Source organism: Terrapene carolina, unplaced genomic scaffold (genome assembly GCF_002925995.2).
Source record: "Terrapene carolina triunguis isolate 2854851 unplaced genomic scaffold, T_m_triunguis-2.0 Scaffold33723, whole genome shotgun sequence".
NCBI classification, from domain to species: Eukaryota; Metazoa; Chordata; order Testudines; family Emydidae; genus Terrapene; species Terrapene triunguis.
The window spans coordinates 2,653,609-2,678,428 of NW_020698074.1; the positions used below are offsets into that span (position 1 = coordinate 2,653,609).

The window sequence follows — 24,820 nt, forward strand, 5'->3', positions numbered from 1 at the left end:
GGCCCGGGACGGCGAACCGCGGCCAGTGGGGGCCGCGATCGGCCGAATCTGCCGCGTCAGCAGGTAAATAAAACTGGCCCGGCCCGCCAGGGTGCTTACCCTGGCGAGCCGCGTGCCAAACGTTGCCGACCCCTGATATAGAATAAGGCAGGTCTACAAAAAAGATAAAGTAAGATGTGGAAGTAAGTTAACGTAGAAACATTTACAATTTTAAAAATAAGCCTTTGCCAACATAAAGCTACTTTAATTCCATTCTGAATGCAATTGTATAAACTTTAAACAAACTCACTGTGAAAGAGAAAATGGCACACTTCCAATGTTTTTTGCCTCTGTGCAGTGTCCTATATGTGACCTTATGTAATGATTTTTTTCCATCAGTCATAAAATGTGTTCACACTTTGCAAACCATTAGTAAATGTATTCCCTACAAGTCTATGTTAGTTCTGCAAGTGTAAACAACATGCACAACAGGCAGTCCTGGCCTACCATCCACTTTTGGATACGTCCCCATTTTCTATCATATGAGCGATGAGAAAGCTACAAAATGTTTAAAAAAAATTAATACAGAACAGGCATCATAGAGATTACATCATCTTGTACAATTTACAATTCACAGTCGCATGTAATTGTCCACAGAATATATGAGATCTGTAAATTTATTTTAGGTCATTTAGAATAATTAAAGCGAAATACAAAAGAAGTTCCTCAAGAAGTTCTGCCTTGATTTCTAATTCACTCCATACCATCACACCAAATTGTCAAATTCTCACAACTCTATGGAAGAATTTGAGAGAGACTGCCATTTTTTAATTCACTCATTTCAAGTGAATGTCATTTTTATTATTATAAATGCAAGAATATCAGAATACTCTCCAGAACTAACTAGTGTGTTTATTGTTTAACAGACAGACAGGGAGGAATGAAATCCTGGTTTCGTTGCAGTCAAAGGGAAAACTCAAATTCACTTCATTGGGGCCAAGAGGCATACAATCCCACAAGAACTCTAAGTGAAAAGGCAGCTTTCTGTATACATTTCACCACAGTCTATGTATCAGTTTTAACTAGTGCTCTCATGATACCCATTAGTGTTTTTCATTTTTTCATCCTATACATGGAGTATTGTTAAAAAAACTTTTCAATTCACTGTTTTATCTTATGTCCAAACAATCTTGTACAGATTACTCAGACGGGTACCATGGTTGTAGATTTGTTCTTTTCATGTTTAACAGAACACCGTCAACTTGGGAAAAAATTCAGACAGAACTGCGAATTATTTTTACAAGTAACAACCAGGAATATTATAAATAAGATTAGAGAAAAAATATTTTCTCTATTTCAGTTTGTTTACTTTGAACAATTGACAGCATTTTGGGTGCAATCACTCAGATACCCCTGCTTACAGCATAGGTTTTCCACAGCAACAGTAGAGAAAAAAAAACTATCTAAAAAAACCAAGAAAATGTCCTTGTAAAACAATATGAAGTATCAGCTGACACAGGGGTAGGTTTAGTATTTTAAATTTTTTTTAATTCGTTTTATAAAATTGTCTGGATTTCAAATTAAAGATGTTCCTTTAATGAAAGCATTAAAATAGCCTTCTTGTATATTCAGAGTTAGTTATATGGGCACTGGCTTTTGCATGTTGCTGTTGTTCTATGTGCTGTTTACTGAAAATAAATTGCCAAGTTAAAAGGACAACAGTCCATTTTCAAAGGAAAACATTTAGGTCAGTCTATGTCTTTGAGCAGTTTTGTTTTTAAGCAATTAATTTATTGCATTTGTTCAAGTTATATTATACAAAACTGTTTATTACAAAAACATTCCAACAACTGGAGTCCCATGCCAAATTAGAAAAGACATAAGTTTCAAAAGGTATTTTTGTAGTTGTATCGTAAACAAAAGTGTTACAGTCATATTTAAATAGCTGATCCCCTTTTTGCTTTAGTATTCTTTGTTATTAATGAAGTTTAAAATTAACATTTTAATATGACTACATACATGCAGTGCTATCCACGCATGTGCAGAGATAGGAATGGAGCAAGTTACTCATTTGAATTCCAACAGTACACTGGAAAAAGCTATAGCAATGGCTACCCTATGCAGGAAATGCTGACATATGGCTATACTATACTGAAAATATAAATAAAGCTTTTCTTAAGAAACATAATACAAGGCAATTCATTAAGAAGTTTAGTACAAAATAATAAAGCATAGCAAAATTGACATTACCTCTTTCTGTTGTCGCTCCAGTTCTCTCATACGTATATCTCTTGCTTCTGCTCGAGCAGCCCGTTTGGCTGCAAGCCTTGCTTCTGCCTATAAGTTAATTGAAAGTAATAAAAGTTAGGCAGTTTTTTAATCACTTAGCTTTGTAAAATGTGTTTGAATACCTGATGCAATAGTTTCCCCACAAAAACAGATCCTGATTCTAATGAACAGCTTGTACATATTAAAAAATATATATATATTTGACAGCAAGCAGCAGTTGTAAGGGCAAGAACAAAACCACAAAAGGGAGTACATATCAGAATTTTTAAAGATACCACAAAACAGTTACAACTGAAAGCAAGTGTTGATAAAGGCCTAAGCCTACAAACACTAACAGATTTTAATTTTATACACATGAATAGTTCTATTGCCTTCAATTAAGACTGTTCACATGCATTGTGTTAAGCACAAATGTGTTTGCAGAACCAGAGACCCAAGTTAGCAATGTTTTGAGTTAAAACATAAGCAGTAACAAACACAATTCAAAGACCTTACAACAGATGCATACCATAGGCCAAAGCCCAAATCTCATTTGCAAGGATTTATAAAAAAACAAAGCTTAATATTTAGGGGGAAATTACCAAAGTCAACTATTATTGAAAAATGCAAAATTCTTGGAGGAAAAGGCACAAGATGAGTGTCCCTGCTGGAGCCCTAAATTAAATCCCCATTTTCCCCCTTACCCTTATGGACAATACACTGTAGCATGATTCTAGATGAGTAATGGGGTCTTTTTCAGACACTTAATGCCACTTCTGATTTAATCAGAAGGGTCAATGAATGATGTATTGATCTTCAGGAAGCTAGAGGCTTAGGAGTAGAAATCAAGTTCAAATTTCTTACATTGTTGGATAGTAACATGAAAAAAATTATTCTTACTGTATGCCAGGTTTATTATCACTAGAAATCCCAGACATATCATTAATTGTTTACTGTACAGTTAATTGCTTATTAGGAACTGAAAATAGGTAATTAATTGTATCAGACAACAAATGATATGGTTAGGATTTCTAGTAATAAAAATTAAGTTTCTTCATATATCAAAATGTAGCATTTAAACACAAAACTAACAATTTAAAGCTGAATAATAAAAGCTATCATTCATTCCATGAAGGGAATTAGGTAAATATGACATGTCTCAAATTAAATTAATCTGTGGTTAACATTTTATTCCCACTCTAATTTTCCCCACCTCTCCCACACCACTTAACATTAACTCCAAAGTTTCCAAGGGATTTTATAGTATAACAGGGATTTTATAGCTCTTTCCCCTGCAAATGGCATAAAAATACCAGTAGTTACCATGCGGCAGTCACTATTTTGCTGATAAGACACCCTATTTGTAACATTAATCAGATGTGGGACAATCTCATTTCACACTAATTTGTGTGGTTTTAACATTAATATAAATTAATATGAGTTTTGTGTTCATTAAACATTTTGTCTCAAATGTCAAACCTTCAACTTCTTCTAAATGTAGGCAAGTCTAAAAACAAGATGTAAATTGTTACTGGATAAACTTTTACAGTCACAGCAAGCTTGATAATTATATATACTTTTAAATAAAGAGGTGATGTATACATGTTTTACTAAAGATTAAATGTGTAATTGACAATGTATCCAAGTTAAGGGCTCAAACGTAACTTTTCAGAATGCTGAAGTGAGAAAAAATGGTGCACCTCTCTTTATGGGTGGGTTATAAACACCAGAAAAGTGATTTATAAAGGAAACACCAAGAGAGAATGTTGCTGAGTGCAGCTATATGATCTGAACAGGACAGGGTTATTTTTGGGAAATGGAGTTTAGGTGACCTTTGTACATCTGAACCCACATGGAGTAAAGTTTTTTGTTCGCAGTGGTATACATGAAAGTATTCATCAACTTTCCCCTTGCCCTCAACTTCAAGTTTCCTTCTACATCTGAAGCTGACATCTGGTAGAAATCAAGCGACAGTACTACCACCCAACACATCTCAAATCTTATGGACTATTATTGAATCAACTAGTCTAAAAGTTGTAGACACCAGATATTCTATGTTCATGCAACTTATTCTCAGAGCCTCTTAATGCTGTAAATCCATTTGGCAAATTCAGAAGATGATTTCTCCAAGATACAGATCTCTCTGGGTGAAGTCAGTAACTGTGGTTCTTCAAGATGACTGCCTATATGGAAACCCATTTTTAGAAGACAGTTCCCTAGAGCACTAATTTATAAATTTTAGCTGATGAAATCACATGTGCAAACACCCTGATGCGACTTGCCAAAATCTGAAGATTGAAAAGGGGGCAAGGCCACAAACGCCACTCAGTTCCTTCCACTAATTCAAGAATCAATATCAAGATTCTGAAGAAATGGAGAAGGTGGGTGAGGAGTATGAATTATAATCTGAAGAATTACAAATTACCTGAAGAATTATATAGTTACAAGGGGAATAACCGTTCTTTCTTCTTCGAGAAGTGCTAAGTGCTAATATGATTCCCCACTGCTGTGAGAACAAGCAGGTGGGTACCTGAAGAATATTAACTAAATAGAGATTGCAGGACTGTTCTCCAGAATTGGGCATCAAACCTAGAAGCAAGGTCAAGGGAGTAACAGCATCTGAAGAAGTGAGGTTCTTACCCACGAAAGCTTATGCTCCCAATACTTCTGTTAGTCTCAAAGGTGCAACAGGACCCTCTGTTGCTTTTTACAGACTACAAAATGACAGTGATGGAAACATTACTAAGGCATGCAATCGAGGCACCTCTGGACTTGGTGGCGTGTGTTCTGATATTTTCAGATGCTTGAACTCCTATCAAGGCATAACAAATTAGTATGTTTACTTAAATCCATTCAGACAAACTTCTGAAGAGACAGACTAACCCCTGGACCCACATGCCAGAAATTCTTAAGGAGACTTACAAATTGTTAATATTTAAATAATTAAAGGGCCTTCTCTTCAATTCTAGAGTGTCGCCTGACATCTTCAGGATGTGAATGAGGTTTAGAGAAAAATACAAAATTTCTAGCCTGAGATGGAAGTTAGATCACTTTAATAAGGAGTTTAGGATGGGGACGTAGGACCACTTTATCCTTATGAAACTGTGAAAGGGAACACTGTGGTGAGGGTAAGGGTCACCATCAAGGCTTGGATCTCACTAACCATCCATGCAGACGTTACAGTTGGGAAGAACACCATTTTCACAGAGTGACAGTTCAAAGAAAAGTCAGACAGGAGGTCAAATGAAGGCTCCGTAAGTCTCATTAGTGCAAGGTCAAATCCCATGACAGAATTGGATGTGGCTCATATGTCAGAGGAACTATATGGACAATGCCTTTCAGAAACCTGGTGACTGTAGGATGAACAAAGATAAGTCCTATACTGGAGAAAGAAATACCAAGATGGCAGCCAGATGGAATGAGACAGCTCAATGAAAGTTCAGACTGTTTAAGGGACAGCAAAGAGACCAAAACTGAACAGATAGAAGACTTCTCCTGGTTCCTTTTCAGGAAGGTCAAATAGAGAATCTCTTCCATTTCATCATGCAGATTTTCCTGGTGACGTTTCCTGCATCTAAGAGGGTTTTTAGACATAAATGCTCCATTTGTTAAACATTCACGGCCACTTTTATTGAGTGGATAAGAGTTAAAGAGCTTGTTAGTACTAAACCCTCAATCCAGTATTAGTGAAATGGGTCTTCAGAACCAACTCTATCATAAAGAGTTTAAAGCAGACCTCCCAATCCTTTCAGGTTTTTGCAGTGAAGGCAAAATGAATAAACATTTGTCAGAATTATGATTTTAATTCAATCACTGAATATTGTCAGGGACCAACATGGTGATATTGCAAGGAAATCCAGTTTAAAAGCCTATACTCTTGAAGCTCTTGGTCATGTCACCACTAGAATCCACAAACTCAAAAGCCATTGTGAAAAAGAAAGCATGGAACAGCCTAATGGGGCTGACAGCAAGCGAAGGGATAAACACAACAGAGCTATGTTCACAATGGTTCAGGCAATGAAAAAGCAAGGATATTTTGTTTTGTAAACTATTTATTACAAAATGACTAAACACTAAAGCTGAGTGTATGCTCAATGAGCTTTTACTTTTGTCTACTGGCTGCACCTTCTGATCCAAAAATCTTAGGACTTATCTACATGAACATTTAGTTTACGGCAAGCCAGGATGTGAAACTACGCTGCACTAGCCTGCTGCAGACTAACTGTCCCTGCAGACCCTGCTGATGTGCATTAACAAACTGTTAGTGCACACCAGCAGGGTTCACAGAGTCAGTCCACAGCAGGCTAGATTCACACCTCAGCTTACCGCAAACTCAAGATTTCATGTAGACATGGCGTAAGCTTTTATAAAAAAAAAGTCTCTAGCCATTATGGTTATAAAATTGAAGTCTGCCTTGGTCTGCTGGCAGCCTCAAAACAACAGCTCTAACTTAAGTATGAACTACTCCTATGCTAAGAGTGCGACCGTTCTGAAGCCAAATTTTAATGCCAGCATTGTTAAGTATTTAAATTGCTGATAAAAGCCTGCAAGGAAGGACTGGAGAAATCCTATTATTAAGATCAGACCAATCTAATGTCTCATCTTATTTTGTCATAATGAAAAACTCAGTTTGAAAGAATACCATCAATCTCATCACTGTTTGTAGATGACTTTTAGCAGGTGGTAAATAAACTGAGATTAAAAGCAACAAAGACACAGTGGAGTCTTGTTCTAGTATAATATACATACACACACACACACACACACACAAAGCCAAAACGTTATGCAACTCAGAAACAGAGAGTCTACTGTATAGAATGGTTTCTCAAATAAAACCAATGAAAGATTACTCTAGGGCGACTTCTTTTCAATGTCTAATTTCTCTGCAACAATTTTCTAAAAGTTGAAAATAACATGTTTACTTTTGGTATACCAGTCAGGCTATCTGCAGCCACTTCAACAATTTTCTTAACATAAGGATTATTTTGTTCTGCATTTTTATTATTTGTCTCTTAACTCATCAGTAAGGTAAAGATTTTGTCACCCTTATTTTTAGTAAAAGAAATGGACAGGTTGCGGGCAACAAACAAAAATTCATGGATGCCCATTACCTGGGTTTTTACTAAAAATAAGGGGTGAGGGCTGACACCCAGGGGAGAAACTAAACAGCTTCAGGGTCCCTGACAGCTTCAGCCTTGCCGCCCCAAGGCTGAAGCAGAAAATGTTACAAAGGGTCTCTGAAAGTCACAGAATCTGTGATCTCCGTGACAAAATCTTATCCTTACTTATCAGCATCAGGAAACCACTGAGGAAACTGGATGAATCACAAATCATCCAAATAATTAGATTAATTAAGAAATTCTTATTCTTGCTTTAAAATGTGATCCACAAACACGCTTTAATACCCTATAACCACATAGGCTCAAACAAGTTTATGGTGATCCAGAAACATTATTACGACAGACAGTTAAAGGATTAATGTTCTAACAAAGTGAGTCTGTGGTGCAGAAGGGTAAGCAAATGTGCAAGGCTTGCTTTTTAACATCCGAAAGCTAATATAAGAAATCATCTGCAAAGGAAAATGGGTATATGTCCTTTTTAAAAAAGTATTTTTCATATCTTGTATTTGGCTATGTGACTGATGTTATTTATAAGAATACACATTCATCTGCATGGATCTAAGCAGAAAGAATTGGAATATCACATGAACTGGAAATGCTCTGATTTTTCTAGTGGAATTGGAAATCAAAAAAGGGACATTGCCTACTGTAAATCACATCATCTTAAAAAAGTGTTTAAAGTAGTTCCAGGTATTTCACTTGCCTTTGAATCCCTCTGCCAATTTTGTGTTTTTACACACAACAATTTCCTGTCTTTCTTTTTTAAACGCTCCTATTACTGTGTGGAAAAAATACACGGTGTGCTGTCAAATACATAATGTGTACAATGTAGAAAAATAGGGAATAAAATTTTCTCTACTCAATTACAAAAAAGTCACTGTTACAGGTATCAGTAAACAAAAAAAATTAGGTTGAAGCTTGATTTTTAAATTGACCTTTAAATGTCCCTTTTAAGTACAGGTAACCCTTTGGTCCTTTGCATTTTTGCACATTTTAATGGCCCACAAGAGTTAATACCTAATCTGAGTTTTGCTCAAATAAATTTTGTAGTTAAATTTTAGAACAAGTTTTGGAATTAATGAGTCTCTGTTTGAATTTTTTAGTACACACCGTGCTCTGGAAGAGGGTTATCAATAATAGAACATAAGAGAAGCTGCAGCTATGCCAGGCAGCTGCTGGTGACCAACTCCCAGCTTGGTGTAGTGAAGAGAATCCCTCCCCCCCGCTCCTTCAGAAGCTTCAAGTATCCAGCAAAGAGATGGAGAAAAGGGTGGAGGCAGAGTCCCAGCAGCTAAAGAGACCATCATGACTAGTCCCAGGAATGGACAGGAAACAAACAGCAGCAGATGCCAACAAGCTGCTAGCTCCTATGATGGAAGCTTGACAGAGTAAAGAAAAACTCTCTAGTCTATTCCAATAAACCAGCTGGCTGATACTAAACTGGATCTCATCCAGGCTGAGTAAACCATGCCAGCGACCCTTCAATCTACCAAAAGCACAGCTCTTTTGCACCTGCTGAGCCAAAAGTTTAATCTTTCTTTGGTAATGTCAAGGTGGCCCAATGTATGGTTTCATGAGCCAGGGGAGCAAGGAGTAGGCTGGTTCCCCCAGAGCCACTATTGGCATTTCCAACATTGCAAAAGGTAATGCACCAGTTGGGGAAGACTATTCCTGCATGCAGCTCTTTGAAAAGCTGTGTGTTCTTAAAAATGCAAGCATCACGTCCCTTCTCTAACTAGCCCACATTAATATCAGTGAAGCATCCTTGGTGAACTACTATTGCTGGCATAACTATGAAAAAAAATATCCCTTTGTTGATGTACTGAATAGCAAGGTGGGCTGGTGCCAGAATAGGGATGTGTGAGCCATCTATTGCTCCATCATGGTTTAGGAACCCCAATGCTGCAAATCTATCCACTATTCTCTGTACATTACCAAGAGTCATAGCCCTGTGTAGCAGGAGGCACTTAATGGCCCTACACACTTGGATGACACAGGCCCCCACTGTGGATTTACCAACTCCAAACTGATTTCTCCACTGACCAATAGCAATCTGGTATTACAAACTTCCAGAGCGTGATTGCCACTCATTTCTCCAATATCAATGCAGCTCATTTTGGTGTGCCTGAGCTGAAGGTCTGAGATAAGTTTGGTGCACAGATCCAGAAAGTGGGCTTTTGCATCTGAAAATTTTGCAGCTACTGCTGGTCTTCTCAAATATGCATTATGATGCAATCCCACCAATCAGTGCTCATTTCTCAGGCCCAGAAGCAGCAATCCACCAACTGGAGCTGCTCCATGAATGCCCGAAGGAACCTCACTCTGCATCTTCCTCATCACACTCCCTGTTGTAGTAGTACTCCTTCAAGTTCTTCAAACATACAAGAAGTGTACGTCCTGTATTAGCAATGCTCATGATAATTGCATTGAGCTCTACTGGGCCCATGTTTCTGCCAAAGAGACCAAGACGGTAAAAAGGTGCATGGGACTGTGGGAGTTTAAAAAAAATAAATGGGGAAAGCATTATATTAAGGGACAGAGAAAGTGGCATCGTGGGAACTTGATTCCTAGCTCCCAGAAATCCCTGGACAAATAGCTAGAACCCTGCAAATCCATGGATATCGGCTTTACATCCATGGATACAGTTGTATTGGTCACCATGTTTGCAGATCGTGGATTGGATGCGAATATAATGAAATTCCTGCATGTACTTCTAAGAGACACGAAGTCCTCCTCCCCCAAAAAGAGAGAAGTGTGATATAGACCAACACACACAGCAAAGTCTGCCCCCCTCATAGAGACTAAATATTCACTCCGCCCCCACCCCTGCATATACATAGAACGGGGAGGTGATAGATGAAGACAGGCTGCAAAAATCCCCATGCTCCTATCGCCACAGTTTAAGCAGCCAAGCAATTTAGGAAACTTCACCCAACTTCAGTATTGCCGTATCAGGTCAGTTGGAAAGGGAGGCAGCTGCTTCTGCAAAGTAAGTCGGTATAGCTTTCTCATTCAGCGCACATTATAATACCATACTTGAGCACATTACCAAACCGGGAAACCAGAAAGAGGAAGCAGTAAACCAACTGATACACACAAGCCAAAACCTCATTACTTACTTCAGGAGATCTGGACTTCAAAGCAGACTACAAAAGTCTCTGAAAGGAGATGTAGAGACATGATGGAACAGCAAGCTACTCAAACTTAAGGCAATCGAGGAGCAGTGGGACAGAATATAAGACGTTTTTACAGAAAAGGGGGATAACTCAGCTCATTGATAGCATTGACCACAAGTCCTTGAACTTCTTAACAGAAGCTCTTCAAGGAATCCAAGCCAATCCGGTCTTCAAGGAAGTGTCAGATGTGCTAGAGCAGTCATCACAGCCCACTCTCCACTTGGTGCCCATTTGGTACGAAAGGTTGAAAAAGTATCTCCATCGTCTACCACTGATGTAGATAGTCTAAATCTCCACAAATCCAAAACCTTGCCATGTCTCACTGAAAAGTTTGAAATCAAGTCTATGAAGAGACTAGCGGTTTTCCTGCACCAACAAATGAAGGGGATGAAGGTTTTCACTGAAAAGGAGAGAAAGGAAGTTTATCACTTGGGGCGGCAAAAACCCTGGAGCCGGTCCTGAGTGGTTCTCAACCTTTCCAAACTACTGTACTCCTTTCAGGAGTCCGATTTGTCTTGCGTACCCCCAGGTTTCACCTCACTTAAAAACTACTTGCTTACAAAATCAGACATAAAAATACAAAGTATCACAGCACACTATTACTGAAAAATTGCTTACATTCTCATTTTTACCATATAATTAGAAAATAAATCAACTGGAATATAAATATTGTGCTTACATTTCAGTGTATAGTATATAGAGCAGTATAAACAAGTCATTGTCTGTATGAAATTTTAGTTAGTAATGACTTCACTAGTGCTTTTTATGTAGCCTATTCTAAAACTAGGCTAATATCTAGATGAGTTGATGTACCCCCTGGAAGACACGTGTGCGTCCCCAGGGGTACACGTACCCCTCGTTGAGAATCACTATTTAGAGTATGATCAGCTTCAGTGAGCTCTTTATCAGCAACTCACACTGGATGATGTATATAATTCCCTAGTCTGGGGGATTCTGATCAATTAAAAAACCCAAGCAGCTCACTACAGGAACTAGTACTCATGGCATTTTTTTCCTCAGCATCACTGGTAACATATTGCACCACATGCAGCAAACAGCTTTATTGATTGAGACATCAGTGAGGCATTAAATCAATGGAATATTGCAGACCACAGCAAAAAGTGTTGAGCAGGAAGCTCGGGAGGGGGAAGCGGCAATACTTCGAAGGATAGAGCTAAAATTCAGAGGGATCCTCATAAATCGGAAAACTGGGCTATAGATAACAAAATGAAAATTCAACAAAGGCAAATGTAAGGTTCTATACTTAGGGAAGAAAAACCAAACGCACAACACAGAATGGGGAAAAACTGGCTTGGCAGCATAACTGCTGAGAAGGATCTTGGAGCTGTGGTGGATCACAACCTCAACATGAGTCAGCAATGCAACACTGCTGCAAAGAAAGCAAATGTAATTTTAGGTTTCATTAACAGAGGCATAGCATGCAAGTCACAAGAGGTGATAGTACTGCTCTATTTGGCGCTGTTTAGGCCTCAGCTGGAGTACTGTTGTCCAATTTTGCTCACCAATGCATAGAAAGGATGTAGAGAAACTGAAAAGGATCCAGAGACGACTGACAAAGATGATCAAAGGGATGGAATGCAAACCAACAAGCTCCCAGTGGCCGCAGTTCGCCGTTCTCGGCCAATGGGAGCTGCGGGAAGTGGCGGGGGGCTGTGTCTGTGGATGGTGAACTTCAGCAAAATGTCTCATGGCCCGCAATCAGATTATCCTCATGGGCAGCATGTGGCCAACAAACCGCAGGTTGCCCACCACTGGTTTAGACACAACAAATCCTGCATCTTGACAGGGGGTTAAACTACATGCAGTACCTTCTAACCCTATCGTTCTATGAGATTAGCTAAAGTGAATGTTAAATTTTTAGTAAATTTTCACCATATATAAAAAGGTTGTGTCCCCCGTTACTTCACATATGGCCATGGCAATCTGTTTTTATCAATCATATTTATTAGGTTATCCATAAATATTGCTTATCCACCATTTTATTTTTGCATTTTCCTATTGTTTTCTTATAAAAAAAAATCCAAGAGATGTAGCACAGGTTGTGGAACACTGATGTGGTATATTTAACTAAGGAGACAGACAGCTGTGTTGTGCATTAGTTGCAGCTTCTTTAAGTTTCTTATCTAGACCAAAGTAGAAAAAGTTGCAATAGTCCAGCCAACAGGGAATGAATTCTAACCACTGTGGCTGTTTTTATTTTGTCTCCCAGGCATGTACTGAGCCTTCTTGTTTGCTGGAGGTAAAGAGAGGCCCCTCCAGTGACTGCTGCTTTCTCTATAGTCCTTAACAAGTCCAGCAGAACTCCCAAAAGACATTTGCTCTTGACTGAGGAGAGCCGTAGCATTTTCCATCTCACTGAGGACTTGCCTCCTCTTACCTCACTTAGGCCTTTCTGGGTTTCATTTTAAACCAGCTGCTCTTTATTCAGGCTCCAATCGGTGTGTCTTCAATGTATTATTGATAGTGCAGCCCATACCATCATATTATTCCCTTAAGGGTTGTACATAGATGTTAAAGGATTGAACCCTGGCTGAAAGGCTGTCACAAATTTATTCAGTGTTCTCAAGTAGGATGAAAATTCCTCACAACAGGAAGTCACAGGGTTAGAGGTTGAAAGGAGACAAGCTGAGTCCAAAAATGGAGTACTCGGTCTACTAGTTAAAGTTGGAAGAATTTCTTTTCAAAATTTGGTGAGTGCTATAGTTGTGAAGGAATATCTACTGGCTTTGGTCATGACAACACCCTCATTTTATAAAAATTCCTTATGCTGTAATCTGTGAGATTTACATGACAACTGCAGATGAGTTACTATTTCCAGATTAGTTGATCAAAATCAAAGAAAAGAATAGGTGCATAATTATGTTTTTAGAGTTTGATTACACTACAGCTAAAGACAAAAATAGTCATCAAATGGTGAAGGAATAAGGAGGCAAATTAATTATAACTATTTATACTGCCTGCCATATAAAAATGCCATCCCTAATTTTAATTAACTCTCACCAAGACTACATTTCACATGTTTTACATACTCAGTTGAAATGGTTTCATATCAGTGCCAGCTCCGCACTAATAAGACACTTTTCAAAGCAGGAGGAAAAGGTACAGGAAATCTTATAATCCAGCCAGTTACTTTTTGACTTAAAGGCCTACTGTGTAAATTATCTGTAAACATAGCATGCAAACACACACAGACTTGCACACATTAGAGAAATCAAACAGATTCAAACAATTACCAGTAATCAGTCTATCAATAGATCTAAAGGGGGGCTGTGCATATTTAAAGAAGTCTGGCAAGAGACTGTACTATTAAAGATAGAAAATTAGGAAATTTACTCTCTCATATCCAGAACTCCCAGTTTTCCTTAAAAAAAAGTCAAAACCTGACCAAAAAGTGTTTTCCACAAAAATTATATCCAAAATTCAAGAGAAGTAAAAACACAAAGTTCTAATTTTCAGTAAGATTTTAAGCATCCTAAGTAATCTGATGTTACCTTGACATTTAATCTGTGCTACTAACCTCCCCTACAAAACTGAAGACAGACAAGTTGACTACTTGTTCATTGTTGTACCAGTTTTACCTTCTGCAAAATGGGGATAGCATTATCCACTTCTGTAAAGAACTCTGAAATCACATTAAAGTTCTTATAGTGCCAAATATCATGGGAGATATATTTGAATACATTTCTCACAAAACCTAGTAACTTTTAAAAATATTGAAGTTATTTCAATTAAAACAACTGAATGGTGGTTGGTGTGCTTTGCCCTTTTATGCCCTTGACATGAAGCAGGAAGGGCCACATGCATCCTGGAGATGGTGTGAAAGCAGGGCTTCTGCTTCCTCAACTATGGGCCGCTGTTCCGGGAAGAAGGGGTTTGATGGAAACAGATGGGGTCCACCTGACCAAGAAGGGGAAGAGCATCTTCGCACACTGACTTGCCAATCCGGTCAGCAGGGGTTTAAACTAGGTTCAAAGTGGGCAGGTGACAAAAGTCCACAGGTAAGCATAAAAAAGTGGTCTTAACAGAGGGATAGTTGTTTGGGGTGACATTGAAAGTTACAATACGGTCACAGGAGCAATAAAAAGGAAATCAGTGGGGGAAACTGCTTACCATCTTAGATGTCTATACACGAATGCAAGGAGTATGGGTAAACAAACAAGAACTGGAGCATTAGTCTGTAAAATAAATTATAATTTAATTGGCATCGCAGAGACTTGGTGGGATAAGTTCTAGGACTTGAATATTGGCATAGAGGGTTATGGCTTGTTCAGGAAGGACAGGCAGGATAAAAAGGGAAGAGGTGTTGCATTTTACATCAAGAATATATACACTTGTTCAGAGGTCCAGAAGGAAGTGAGGCAGACCAGTTGAAAGTCTCTGGGTAAAAATAAAAGGGGTAAAAAAATATATATACACGTCATGGTTGGGATCTACTCCAGAGCACCAGACAAGGAAGGAGGCAGCAGCAGGCATTTCTAGGACAAACAGAAATATCCAAAACACAACACTTGGTAACAACAACAAAACATAAAATTTCCAAAAAGTTCTTGAACTGTATTGGGGACAACTTTTTGTTTCAGAAAGTGGAGGAAGAAACCAAGGGGACTGCCATTTCAGCCTTGATTGTGACCAACAAGGGGGAATTGGTAACAATTCTGAAGGTGGAAGGCAATTTGGATGAAAGCGACCATGAAATGATAGATTTCCATGATTCTAAGAAAAGGAAGGAGTAAGAGCAGCAGAACAAGGATAATGGACTTCAAACAGGCAGACTGACAAAGAGAACTGGTAGGTAGGGTCCCATGGAAGAAAAATCTAAGGGAAAAAGGAGTTCAGGTGAGTTGGCAGTTTCTCATGGCAAGAATATTAAAGGCAAAACTGCAAACTATTCCAATGCAAAGGAAAGACAGGAAGAACAGGAAGAGGTCAACATTGCTCCAACAGGAGCTCTTAATGACCTAAAAATAAAAAAGGAATTCTAAAAAAGTATAAACATGAACAAAATGCTAACAAGGAGTATAAAAGAACAGCACAAGAATGTAGGGACAAAATCAGAAAGGCTAAGGAACAAAATGTGTTACCCTTAGCAAGAGAAAGAAAAGGCAAGAAGAGGAGTTTTTTTTAAAATACATTAGGAACAAGAAAAAGACAAAGGAAAGTATAGGCCCTCTACTTAGCAGGGAAAGAGTTAATAACTAGGGCTGTCAAGTGATTAAAAAAATTAATCGTGATTAAAGTTTTAATCACAGTGTTAAACAGCAAGCACAGCGAGCAGCAGGGCCCCTGGAGCTCTGAGCCGCTGGTGGACCCCACAGCTCTGAGCCGCTGGTGGCACGGGACCCTAGAGCTCTGAGCCCCCAGGAGCTCTGAGCCCCCAGGAGCTCTGAGCCCCCAGGAGCTCTGAGCCCCCAGGAGCTCTGAGCCCCCAGGAGCTCTGAGCTGGGGTCCCCGTAGCTCCTCATTTTGTCATGGATATTTTTAGTAAAAGTCAGGGACAGGTCATGGGCTTCCGTGAATTTTCTTTATTGCCCATGACCTGTCTGTGACTTTTACTAAAAAAAAAAAAAAAAATCCATGACAAAATCTTAGCCTTACTGATGACATCAAGAAGGTTGAGGTGTTTAATGCCTATTTTGCTTCAGTTTTCAATTAAAAGCTTAATAGTGACCAGATACTCAATACAATTAATATTAACAAGGGGGAAGGAACACAGGCCAAAAGAGGAAAAATGTTAAAGAATATTTAGATTATTTGGACATATTCAAGACAGCAGGGTTTTATGAAATACATGCTAGGACACTTAAGGAATTAGCTGAAGCAATCTCACAACTGTTAGCAATTATTTTTGAGCACTCATGGAGGACAAGTGAGGTCCCAGAGGATTGGAGAAGGGCAAACATATCTTTAAAAAGAGGACTGAAAAAGGACCCAAGGAATTACAGACCAGTCCACCTAACTTCAATACTTGGAAAGATATTGGAATAAATTATTAAACAGCTTGCAAACACCTTAGCAAATACAGGGTTATGAGGAACAATCACTGTGGATTTGTCAAAAACAAATCACGCTAAATCAACCTAATTTCCTTCTTTGACAGGGTTACTGGCCTAGTGAATAGGGGAAGAAGTAGACTTACATCCCTGCAAGTCCAATGTTTTTCAACTGAATTAAACAGGTGTGCACTTAGTCTTCTTTCTAAATGCCCCTGCTTATAGACTGTGATATTGTCAGGTACATGTAAACCATATTCATGACCACACACTGTAATGTCACAAAAACAGAACGATGTCTTCACTACAGCATCCATAAGACAGAAATTGGAAGCTCCAGTGCAATCCAAAATATCTGAATTAATATTCTATCAAATTCAGGGCCCCATAGAACTTGGCAGTTAATTTGCCATACACCAAGCGTGCTCACAACTTCAAGTTGACAGTGGGGAAAGTGCAGAACCTCATCTCCAAAACCACAGGACAGCTTAAGAGAAAGGAAGATCTTCTCTAGCTGTTTCCAAAGTGGGATAGTTTTTCACATATGGGGCCAGAGCTCTAAAAGAAGTCAGCTCTTATTTAGGCACCTAAATAAGATTAAGTATATCTTGATTTTAGTGCAGTTCCACATGACATTCTCATAAGCAAACTAGGGAAATGCAATCTAGATAAAATTAATAAGGTGAGTGCTTAGCCGGTTGAAAGACCATACTCAAAACAGAAATTATCAATGATTTGCTGTCAAGCTGGGAAGGTGTAAGCAATGGGGTCCCACAAGGGTTAGTTTTGGGTCTGGTACTATTCAACATTTTCATTAATGACTTGGACAATGCAGTGGAGTGTGTGCGTATAATATTTGCAGACGACACCAAGCTGGGAGGGGTTGCAAAAAAAAAAAAAAAAAAAAAAAACCCCACCCAACAACAACGACAACAAAAACCTGGGCATGTTTAGTCTTGAGAAAAGACGACTGAGGGGGGACCAGACAACAGTCTTTAAACATGTTAAGGGCTGTTATAAAGAGGATGGGGATCACTTGTTCTCCATATCCACTGAGGGTAGAACAAGAAGTAATGATCTTAATCTGCAGCATGGGATATTTAGGTTACATATTAGGAAAAGGTTCCTAAGGGTAGTTAAGCTCTGGAACAGGCTTCCACAGAAGGTAGTAGAGTCCCTATCATTGGAGGCTTTTAAGAACAGGTTGGACAAACACCTGTCAACCATGGTCTAGGTTTACCTGGTCCTGCTTCAGCAAAGGGAATTGGACTTAATCCTTTCAACTCCTACATTTCTATGACTATATGAATCTCAGGTGGCACATGCACCATATGGAAACTGTTGGCCAAACTCAAGCACTTGTGCACCATTAGTGGAATGTTTATATGAACAATCATTCAAAAGAGAAGCCCCTGTTCTCTGAGATGTTTTGGGGGGTGGGGAGGGAAGGGAGGTGTGGAATCATTCCCCACATGATGCCCCCAGAGAAGGGGTAATGGGTAGCTAGGACCCTGTGCTAGGTCCAAGGAGCCTGGCTGGCTTGGCTCTTTTTACTCCTCCTCCCAGAAAGGTTGCCTTCTCCTGGTATTCCTAGTCAGTTTCTTGCTGCTGCTTTGATGATAGCACAGCCTTTTAGGATGCTCATGTTCAGTTATTTTAACATGCTGACAACAAGGAACAAAGGGGAAATGGCAATTTTAAAAAGTCTCTCTCAAACCTGAATTGAATTTCATGAGGCCAAGAAAAGGCATTTTTCTGATCCCAAAACTTTATCTCTTCCAAATTTCAAAGGCCTGCTGTAAACAATGAAGGCATCAGAACTTTTCTTAACACAGTCCCCAGAAACTTTTGTAGTGGAAAGTGTTGGACAACCTAAATATAGGAATCACTGTAAGCTCTCCTATTATGCTCATTCACTACCCTACAAGTTTAGGAGCATTATTTTACTTCAGCTCTTTCATGGCCCAATATTTGATAGTGAGAAACTGCTACTATATTGCCAAAGATGTGATTATGTAACTATTTTATCTTATGACATGTGATTAAATGTAGATGTTGTCTGTTTACTATGGTTTCACAGTATAAAGATGATCAAATTCTGCCCTCAGATTACCATTGCAAACCCACTAAAGTCAACAGAATTGCATGGGTGTAACTAAGTGCAGAATTTGGCTCAATCTTTCTCTATTCCCTTCTGCACTATGAGTACCAGGGTCCTTGCCTTCCAGTAAATCCCAGTTCTTTTCATACTAGATCCATTCCCAGTCAGTAAATCCTAGTCTCCTATTTATATATCTCCAATACCTGATGCTTGGTAGGACCAAATTCCTCCCTGCATCAACTTCTTCTTAAGACTCCTATCAACTTCCAGTTGCTTGCCTCTGGCAAATATGCACCTCCCAGTCACCTACAAATGAATATATTTTCAGCTAACAACTGTGGTTCAGAAAATTTTAAACCCAACCTATATTCCTGGAATAATTTTGAAAATTATGAACTTCCCCTGAAAGTTATAACACAGAATTTCATGTGTAATATCCACTAGAATTCAACAAACAACCCAAAGCATGGTATAAATCACAGCAGAGATGAATATAGATTTTCAAAATATTTTTGGACTAACAGCCATTTCTTTGGAAAACATGTAACCAATTACTTTAGAATAAATGAGTAACATCTACAATACACTTTTAAACTAAGCTAAAATATATGACTCACATTTTATTTAAGGTACTACGTATTTAAATACTTCCATTTTTATAACAACAATTGTCAAATACCTGCAACTAGTTATTGTTACCACTTTAAGAACTATGCATTAAACAGTTTTAATTTTTATGGCTGCATTCTGAGTTAAACAATTTTCATTTGTACTTTATATGTTAGATAATTTAATATTTACAGACCTCTCTGGCAATGTGACTCAAGGCTTCATCTTCTGCAGAGAATCTATCTTTTACTGGAGTTCTTTTCCTCCCCGATCCAGGAGTCCCCATTTTTATTCTCTAGTTTCTAGATTTCTTTTGCAAGAATGAACTGGTCAAAACTCAACTTTCAGATCTGAAATAAAAAGCATAAATATTATCAGGTTTATTTTTTGATTCTTTATATGTAACACACTCAGCACTTAAGAAGTCTACCTGCCATGGTAAGATTTCTCTGGCATTTTTTTCTGAGGAAGGAGAACAACAGGGGAATTTCACCAGAAAGTCACCACAGGTCTTGCAGAATCTCAGCTTTCATTTTAGAAAAATGTCTTGCCCTTATGGTCATAGAGACTACATTCTATTTGCAGTCAACAGAATTCTTAAGTCTGCAGGAAGCTCCAATACCTTTGCTGATGCACATAGTTTTTCCAAGCAGCAACTTGTCATTGTCAGTATCTTGCCACTTTTCGCTACTACTATTCAGAATCCCATAGGCAGTAGTTAAGCTCTCACAAACATTAATTTCATTCTACTGCTGCTAGGAAGAGTCATAAGCAACAGTAGATCCAAATATTGAAGCTATTCGCTGAGGTGGGGGAGATGAAAAAGGGTTAGGGACTAAAGTAGAAAAAACTGCCCCCTTCACAACAGGCTAGAAGTAGGCTAGTAGACATACACACACCCTTCATTGCAGCCAGAAGGCCAGATGAGAAGATAGACATCATGGCTGCTCTGATGATGCAAGAGAAAGAGAACACTGCTTTGTTTCAAGCAGACAGAGGGGTGGGGTTTGGGGAAGGGATTAAAGGGGGGAAAGCTCAGACACCTACTACTTATTATATATTTAAAGTTTAAGATTTTTTGTTCAGAAAGTTTGCTCTGGAGCAGGAGAAATTTAATATGCGAAGTAATGGCTCACAAAATATTTAAATTGTAAGTTCCCTTTAGTAAATATTTTTTTGGAACTGCTGAGATGACCTTAAGTTAAATGTTAAAGCTATCATAAAATCATTGTAATAGGGAAATATAAAATAACATGAACTTTGTTCAAGGGGGTGGAGCATTACATTTCTTAGCTACTTTTCTTCTAGGAGTTGCAGGATTAGAGAAGGAACTTTAAACTTACTTTTTATTGTATACAGCATAAATAGTATCCTTTAGTATACATCATGACTATAGAACTATAGAATAGTAGAATTACTATTTTATATATACAGCATTTATTATAGGCATTATTTGGCTGACTGGCAAAGCTGCATTCCACCTTCAAACCTATATTCAGGTTTTAAATAAGGTGACCTGGGAGGGATCAATCTGTCAAAATAAAGATTGCAAGTGCCAGGAAAGCAAATACAGCAAGCTGCTCCTCTCAACCAACAGAACCATTATCTGTAATGGCCCAACACGCTTAACTTTTCTGCCCCATTTATTCCGTGCCCTGAAATGCTTCTGCAGTTTTAACAAAAAACAGAAAGAAAATCTCTATTAAATGTTAATATTCTCCCATACAGACCTTTTACTTCTACAATGCTTTCATAAAATCTTGAAGGGAGGGGAGGCAGGAGAAGGGGGATAAACTATGTAGCACAACAACAGAACTTTTGGTGCTACAATAACATTCACACTCAAGGTTTCTCAAAACAGCTGTACAAAATAGATACTAGTAGCACCGTGATTATATAGATAGCTATTGAATGGTGCTACCACTTCTAACACACAAAGCCTTTAACATTAGAACGTAATTTACTGAGAAGAGAGTTTGCCAAGACACCATGGCATTTTCCTATTCCAGTAACAGAAAGTCTTATCAAGTGCACCCTCAAAGATAACTAGCTTGGCATATAAGAGGGTAACACAAATATCAACTTTTCCCTACAACTATTTCATGTTATCACTTTGTTAATTTCTTTTTCTATTCCTTTACATTCTCTCCTGATATATCTACAGGTATACACTTAACCTAAAAACATCTTCCACCCCACTTCCCTGGGGAAGAACCCTCCTCTCAGTCCCACATACTATGATCTTCTGATTCCAGATTAGACTGCAAAAGCTCTCTTCATGATATTCCCTCAGGATACAAACATTATATTTTAGGCCACACCACTAATCGCCTCCAATGGTGCCACCTGTTCCGATGCCTGGATCTATGCCTAGAGATTTGGTACCACATACATGCAAGGCATTTAGATAGTGAGAGCATTCTGTAAACAGACAAACCATCACTTGCCTTAACTCTTTTCAAAGAATGCCTCAGGGTCTTTAAATGCAATCTGAACAGAGTGATTTTTGTTTAATGTCAGAAACCCCACTATATAGCACTGGATTGTGAGGATTGTCAGTACAGTTCTTGCTTTGGGATAACAACAACCAGCAACAATATGGATCTCAAGTACCAAGCTGAAGACACAAAAAAGTAATTTGCATCTTAAAAAGGTCGAACCATTCATTCTTGGAGAGCAGAGCTGTGCTATTTACACATTCTTCACATAGTATGAAACTTCCTTCCAGAGAAGCCTAGCAGTTGAAGTGTTTGAATTGCTAACCTCTCCACACAACAGGAAGCAGAACATTTGAACCACAGGGTGTGCATGATCTGTACAGCCTACTGATGCTTTCACCTGTCTAGGTTTGGGTGTGGCGTTGATTTTATTTTGGGTTTGTTTTTGTTTTTTTGAGAGACATGTTCATATGAAACCTACATTGACACGTTAGTTTTGAATATATAGGGAGAGAGTCTGTATAACCAAGCACCTCTGTAGATAAACAAAAAATAAAATTATATACATAGATTCATACATTTTAAGACCAGAGGGAACCACTATAATCATCTCCTGTACAACAGCTTTGACAGAATTTCACCAAGTGATTCCTGCTTTACGCCCATAACTTTTGGTTGCACTAAAGCATGCCTTTTTGACATTCATTCTTGATTTAAAAACTCCAGAGAACCCGCCACATCCCTAAGTAGTTTCAATAGTTAATTACCCTCACTATTAGAAACGTATGCCATATTCCCCATCTGAATTTATCTAGCTTCATCCTCCTGCCACAGAATCTTGTTATGACTTTGTCTACTAAATCCTATAGCATCAGAAATCTTCCTCCATGTACTTAGACTGTGATCAAGTCCCCTTTCTCTGGTTCAACTAAACAGACTGACCTTCTTTAGTCTATTATTGCAGCGCAGGTTTTCCAGAACTCAAATGTTCTTGTCAGTCTTTTCTGAACTTTTTCCAATTGTCAACATCATTTTTAAAGTGTCAACACCAGAAATGGGCACAGTATTGCAGCCGTGGTCTCACCAATGCAATATTTAGTGGCAAGAGCATCTCCCTACTTCTGTGATATTCCCCTCACTTATAAATCCAAGGATCACATTTGCTCTCTTAGCCACCCCACCATACAGGGAGCTCATGTTCAGTTGATTATCCACCATGACCCATAACATTTCTCTTGGAGTCACTACTTTCAAATATATAGTCCCCTGATCCTATGTGACCTACATTCTTTGCTCCTAGGTGTATGCCCTCACATTTAGCTGTATGACATATAAAAGTAAAAGAACATTACCTCATAAGAAGATGCCTAAACTATAACGGGAAGAAGGTGAGTAACACTCCAGTGATAGCTTTAAAGAAGCAGAATTACAAGGCAAGTATTTTCCCTCTCTCTCTGCAGATACCATATGCACCAGCTTTCCACTCTTGCAGAATAACTAGTACGTGGGATGTTCCAAACTAGTGTGACAACAAACAGGGCAACAAGTAAACTAAGCAAGACAGTGTGGATTGATTTAAATCAAGCAATTTAAATCACCAAGTGGAAAGCCTTGATTTAAATCTATTTAAATCAAATTTTCCATTTGTACTTCAGTTATTTTCTAAAGAAAGATGCATTCTTATTGGTTGATATCATTAAAACATGTTGATTTACAACTAAACAGAGCCTTTACACTAGATTTAGTCAATCTTTTTGCTACCTAGGCGGTTCGCTATAATGATATGTTTATTTAAGCAATTGTATAGCTTAATATTTTCAGATTCTTATTAACTGTATACTTTTAGTATGTTAGAAAATGGTGAATGATACATTGCCTAATTACTAGAAAACTTTTTGCTCATTTGTGTCAAGCTGCATTAGGATTTAACTGGAATTAAACAAAATAACCTTAAATGTTTTGGATACAAAACATGATTAAAATACGTTTCATATTTATAACAATGATTTATTAAACAGATGGATTAACTGTAAGTGAATTAAACTGATTTCAAGTCAGCCTAGGAACATTGTCAAATATGCTTAAGTGAAAGTGCCTGGAGCTTAAGTTCCTGCTCTTTTGAAAATGAGAGCCTCTTAAATTACTTGGGCTGACCTATTATGCCTTATAAAGCTTAACCTGAAAAATTAAATTTTCCCCTGATTCTTTCTTTATATAGAAAAGCAACCTTTAACTCAAAGTTGTTAACAGAGGCTCATGGTTTCAGCATATTTATTTTTAGTTAAAAGTTTTAAGAGATAATAAATTTAGTCCATAACATAGTTTGTATTAAATTCATATTTCATTTTAAACAGTTTTTAAAAAGAAAAAAAAGTAAAAAATTTTCTTTTAAACAAAAAACAAAATCAATTTTTATCCATCCTGTTGAATATAGTTTAAACACAGGTGTGGGAGCCAGGACTGGTGAAGTTCTGTTCCCAACTCTGCCACTGACTCTCTGGCCTGATCTACACCAGGGAAATTTTGCAAAGATTTCTCACCACTACTTATACTAGTCCAGCTCTACCAGTGATAACAATATTGAGAAACTTGTGTAGGCAGCTAACCGCATTTCAAGTACCCTGTTGACTAGACCTTCTCCGGGCTTGGTTAAATCTTCCGGTGCTTAAAATGTGATGTCATCTGGTGGCTGATCTACACTAGGATTCTCAAAGTTGCTACTCCCAATGGAGGTAAACCAGAGTTAATTTGTAGTATTTCCCTAATGGAGATAGGAAATCCTATATAGATACAAAGTTGCTTATCAGAGTGTAACTCTGGTTTATGTATACAGACATCCTCCTGGAGATAAGACATGCTATTGCCATTGTTGCAGGGAGGGAGAGGGGATAACTTGGAAATTAAAAGGAAAAATCCTATTCTGATACCATGACAGATAATAGGGCCAAATTCACCACTGGTGTAAACTGTGTAATTATTGACTTCAGTGAGGTCCGAGCCACATATGCTAACAGTGAGTTTGGCTTGAGAGGGGGAGGAAGAATATCAAGCCTAGAGACTTTTTTAAATAAACCAACAATAGCTCTTTGCTTATTCTGTGACAAAGAAATACACAATT

General features: G+C 38.2%; 1 protein-coding gene across 5 annotated transcripts in view; it reads right to left on the reverse strand.

Moving 5' to 3' along the window:
- The window catches only part of LOC112119315 (leucine-rich repeat flightless-interacting protein 2), a 120,379-nt gene that overhangs the window by 90,096 nt on the left and 5,463 nt on the right, over nt 1-24,820 (reverse strand). For 4 of the 5 annotated variants that reach the window (XM_029914225.1, XM_029914223.1, XM_029914222.1 and 1 more), the window contains exons 1-2: nt 2,230-2,312; nt 487-537 (exon numbers count right to left, since the gene is read on the reverse strand). In XM_029914225.1, coding sequence (XP_029770085.1) covers nt 487-537; nt 2,230-2,259 — 81 coding nt within the window. In that variant the 5' untranslated portion in view covers nt 2,260-2,312. Of the gene's footprint in view, nt 1-486; nt 538-2,229; nt 2,317-19,460; nt 19,615-24,820 lie in introns of those variants that run through there. The other variant, XM_026663521.1, reaches the window with a different exon arrangement.